Below are 5,082 nucleotides of genomic sequence, written 5' to 3'. Positions count from 1 at the left end.
CTTGTCACGTCCTTTTTCATTCCCTACTCCCAAAAAACACCCAGAATTCCACGCTTCCCCTTTGCCCCCTCCCCTTCCCCTTCCCCTTCCCTCCTTCCTTCTCTTTTGCTTTTTTGGCCTTTTTTTTTTCTTCAATCCCACCACAGCATTTATTCATTAGTCAACCTCATGTTTCTTCCTCTTTGTTCCTTCTTAAACCAACACTAACACCCTCCCTTTGTATTCTCCTCATCTATCCTTTTCTCTCTCTTTAAAACCCTTAATTCTTGCTATATATATATAAGTTTTACTCGTTTAAAACCATGTCTCTACCACCACTATTCCCTTCGCATGCTTCATTTAAAAGTGAGTGAGTGTGTAAGAGTGTAAAAGCTCATTAAACCCTTTTTTTTCTTTCCAAACAAACCCTAAAAAGTATAGAGAATTTGGATATTTGTTAGGTAAATCAAAAGATGTGGATGATGGGTTATAATGATGGTGGTGCTGAGTTCAACATGCCTGATTCCTTTAATGGTAGGAAACTTAGGCCTTTAATCCCTAGGCCAAACAACAACTCTCCTTGTTTAAGCCGTATCAATGGCTCCGATTTCTTTGCACTAAGTACGTCTTCGTCTCCTTTTAAGTCTCCTTCATTTTCATGACTATATATAAACACGATGGTCTTATATTATAGGTATGGGAGACCAAAACAAGAGGGAGTTCAATACACAACCAGCTGTTGTAGTGAGCTCGAGATGGAACCCAACGCCCGAGCAGTTACGTACACTGGAAGAGCTTTATAGACGAGGTACTCGGACACCATCGGCCGACCAAATCCAACACATAACAGCACAGCTTCGTAGGTACGGTAAGATAGAAGGGAAGAATGTTTTTTATTGGTTTCAAAACCATAAAGCAAGGGAACGTCAAAAACGCCGCCGGCAAATGGAATCAACTCAAGATGATCATCCCGACAACTTTGAAAGAAAAGATTCAGGTACATGAACAAAAAAAAAGACAACAAAAAAACATAAAATACTGTTCATCTTTTTTACAATTGCTTTACTATTCTATTTGCTAATTAGAATAATATATATATTTGTTTTCTGGTTTTCACCATTGTATTTGTTTGTTAGAGAGAGTAAAGTTACATTCTTTTTTTTGTTTTGTTTTTTTTATTACAGAGACGAATAGGACAGGTTATGAAGTTGAACAGACCAAAAACTGGGCACTCCCTATAAACTGCAGTACACTAGCAGAGGTCTATTATCTAATATCCTCTCCATTCTTTTTCTTTCTTTCTTTTTTCACTCTCTGTCTTTCATGGTCAATATAGACAGTTCATTATTATCCCATGTAAAAGATTTTGTTAAAAAATTGGTAAAATTACCATAGAAGTCCTTTACTAAAAGAAGTTCTCTTTATTAAAAATTAAATAAATTAATTCATTTATTTTAGATAAAAAGTAAACTGATTCTTTTGTTAAAATTTTCATTCATTTCTAAGTTGGTCATTGTATTTTAACATGGGGTATAATGGTATGCCATGTGTCACTATATGATTATTCCAAATGGATGAAATTTTAATAAAAAATTAGTTTACTCTATCTTCTATCACTTATGACTAATTTATTTATTTATAATATAAGATCAAATACAATTCTACTCCTAATATCAAAATATAATTATAACTAAAATAATACAATCTATCAAATTACCATGCAAAACTGAATAAACAAAACCATCATTAGGTTAACACAAGTGAAAAGTTTTAAACTTTAAAGTCAAGGCTTTATTTGTTCATATTATATATATACAACACATACACACTTACATAATATATAATATATAAAAAATAGTTCATGTAATGTCTAAAGAAAGAAGAAAAGGGGTAGTATTGTTGGGAAATGAAAAGAGCTTAAAAGCTGCATTCCTTCCTTTCTGTCGGGGCTGCTGTTATGAAACTAGCTGGTTTTTTTTGGGTGATGTGCTTCATTTGCATTCATGGCTTTCAGGCTAGGTATTGATTTGAGCACCCCCCCCCCCAACCCCTTTTTTTAATTCAAATATTTTTTATATAATTTATATATATTTCTACATAAAATGGGATGCCTGACAGTGAAAAGACTGGGCTCACTCGATAGTACAATTTGTCATCAAAATCCAGCCTATCACTCTTGGACCATTTGTCCTTTTGATTTGAATGGAATGTAAACTTGGCTTTCTCTAATATAAACCAGAAGCTGTGTACACGTCGCTTTACATACAATTTGTATTATTTAGGTAAACTACACTTTTACCTCACTACAGAAATTCACAACTTTTCAATAATTTAGTAAATATTTTATAAATTTTAAAAGTTAATGAAAAAAAGTATAAATTTATGAATAGTTTAGTAATTCCGGGTGTAATTTTACCTTATTATTTATATAAGGAAAATAGTTTATGTACTTTCTTTGTTAAAATGTATTTAATATATTCATATGTAATTTGTTTTATTATTATTAGGAATCTGTTTCAATACAAATGGCAGCAAAAGCAGCAGTGTCAGAATGTAGAGCAGATGGATGGATCCAATTCGAGGAAAGAGAATTACAGGGAAGCAAGAACTTTGTCGAAAGGAATGACACGTGGCAGCACAAAATGCAATTCTCTTACTCATGCCTATCACCTGTTCTTAGCCCTAATCCTACCTCTACGACGGCAGCGATTAGCACTGTCACCACCGTCGCCCCACCGCCACCAATAAGACCAATGGACCCAAAGCACCAATACCAACACCAACAGCTCTTTAAGACTCATCATGGTCTTAATAATATCTTTAAATCACCATGCAGATATAACAACAACAATGCCAATGTCTTTGATTTCAACTTTGTTAGAAACCAAGAGGCTACACTTGGAGAATGTGACTCACAAACCCTACAACTCTTCCCTCTTCGTAGCGGTAACGATGACGGTTCCGATGATTCCAACGAGAAAGAAAACGAGATATCGATCGCCACCGCCCCGGGGAATGCTAACCTTGGTGGTCCTAATTATCAGTTCTTTGAGTTCCTTCCTTTGAAGAGCTAAAATGGAAAACAATGGAGGGATATTTTTTAAAAAATTTTACTTATTTTGCCATGTAGGTAAATGTTAGAAATGTTGGGTCATGTTTAGATTATGTAGGTGTTTTTTGTTAAAATGTGCCATCAGTACTATTCCCAAATTTGAAACTTATTTAATGTATTTTATTTCCAAAATTTTAATCAAGTCTAATTATTACCCTCGTTTAAAATAAGCATGACATTTTAAAATTATAAAATAATTTACTTGTTATTAATATAAACTAAAAAATTAATTCGTAATGAATCTGAATTTAATAAAAATTTTAAATTTAAAGAAATGAATAAAGTTTAAATTTAGAAAGGAATTGTAAAATACTTTAAATTTTTTTTTTTTTTGGAAAATGGGAACTGTTATTGTTGTGTGATGTTACATCTCATGGAATGGGGATGCAATGAGGGGAAAAATTGTGGGGATATGAAAGAAGGGAATTGCCTTAAAATGCAATTGGACCATGTTATTGGATCAATCAACTTTCTTTTATGTAAAAATGAAAAAACAAAACATTTAAGGTTAAGACAACATTAGAAACAAAGTGATTAATGTTGACAGAATAAAGGGTTGTTTTGGTTCCCCCAATGAAATGGTTCTGAAATAGATAGGTTTTAGACTGTGATGACGTTGAAGCATAAGGGACATGAAAAAATGGGGAATTTGATTTCAAAAACTTTGATGTTGAACTGACTTGGAATTTGGGTTCTAGAGAATTTTTGTTCCTTTTCTTACATGTTTTACCTACCATAAAACTTTTCCACTGAGATAAAAGGTGAATGTATCCTTGAGGTCCTTTTATTATAGGGACCTGATCAAATTAGTCCTGTTACTTTTAAATGGATCAATTTAGTCTACATACTATTAAAAACAATAAAATAAGGCCAAATTGAGATAGAGTTAACATTTGTTGTATAAAAAATGACATTTGCTGTTTAATAGGGTTAATACTTTTAAAGTTTTCATAGTTTTGTAAATGAAATATTTTGTTTAGAATTGAATTGCAATTGAAAAAAAATAAATTTTTCAAGACATTTTTTAGACAATTAATGTTAACTATCAATATAAGGACCTTCTCGGAGACTTTAGTCAAAAGATTATTAATTTAATAAATTTAGAGTTAAGTCGGGTTGAACTAGTAAATTAGGAGCCAAAGTTATCTCAAAATTATTTTCTACACAGGTCTTCAACTCAGTATTTTACTTAAAAAAGAGTGTCAAACTCCTTACCACTCGGTGCATTGGTATGAGCAATAGGTAGCTATCCAGTTGCTAGGTGACTTGGTCCCACCTTTGGTTAAGTGGACCAATATCAGTTTTAGTCCATCACAATTACCAAGTATGTAACTTAAGCTTTTTATCTTTAATTATTCCCAAACTTTTAAAATTTTATTTCCTCCTCCAATACCGATTTCTTAACATCACCTTTGACTAGAGGTGTTCAAATATGGGATTTAGTGCCTCTATATTCAATTCACATGATTTGATCCTTTTATTTTGACAATGTACTTAGTCAATTGAAATAGGCAACACCATTAATAATTCCTATTCATACACGTCTTTCCAACTTATCATGTTGACATAACTTTTTTCGTTAAAAAATATTTTTTAGAAAAACCTGTATAAGCATTTTAACTTGAATAGTTACCGATGTGAACTAGTTTGATAAACTATAAAGACATAAAATCTCTAATTTGATCATAGTATGGGTATAAAAGTAGAGGGACCAAATTATCTTGTATTACTATAAAGTTTCTAATTTGAACATAGTATGAGGACCAATACCAAAATTTGACCACTTTTTCAAAAGAAGCATTTTATTTTTCTAATGCAGCATATTAAAGTGCAGAGGAATGAATTTTATGTGCGAAACACTAACTGAGCCTGCAAGGTCTATGTACATATAGCACTTAGCAAGCAAACACTAGCCCAAACGAGATTTGGGTAAGTCCATAACGAATCTCATCACTTCAACTTAACCATATGTGGGGACTCAAGCTAAAGTA

At 32.3% G+C, this 5,082-nt stretch overlaps 1 protein-coding gene across 1 annotated transcript; it reads left to right on the top strand.

The window, feature by feature from the left end:
- LOC105765668 (WUSCHEL-related homeobox 1) lies at positions 1–3,229 on the top strand. Its single transcript, XM_052624785.1, has 4 exons — positions 1–600; positions 674–976; positions 1,164–1,240; positions 2,487–3,229. The coding sequence occupies exons 1-4, from the start codon at positions 453–455 to the stop codon at positions 3,051–3,053; spliced, it is 1,095 nt and encodes a 364-aa protein (XP_052480745.1). The 5' UTR covers positions 1–452; the 3' UTR covers positions 3,054–3,229.
- The last annotated feature ends 1,853 nt before the right edge of the window (positions 3,230–5,082 follow it).

This window comes from Gossypium raimondii, chromosome 12 (genome assembly GCF_025698545.1).
Source record: "Gossypium raimondii isolate GPD5lz chromosome 12, ASM2569854v1, whole genome shotgun sequence".
Taxonomy (NCBI): Eukaryota; Viridiplantae; Streptophyta; class Magnoliopsida; order Malvales; family Malvaceae; genus Gossypium; species Gossypium raimondii.
Note: the sequence above shows the minus strand (reverse complement) of the source record. Positions and strands in the feature narration are given on the sequence as shown.

What these genes read in the sequence shown, in the direction of transcription:
- LOC105765668 (XM_052624785.1), top strand. Translation starts at nt 453, where the DNA reads ATGTGGATGATGGGTTATAATGATGGTGGTGCTGAGTTCAACATGCCT. An exon ending in CTCCGATTTCTTTGCACTAA is followed by an intron (nt 601 to 673) that starts GTACGTCTTCGT and finishes CTTATATTATAG; the next exon opens with GTATGGGAGACCAAAACAAG. An exon ending in ACTGCAGTACACTAGCAGAG is followed by an intron (nt 1,241 to 2,486) that starts GTCTATTATCTA and finishes TATTATTATTAG; the next exon opens with GAATCTGTTTCAATACAAAT.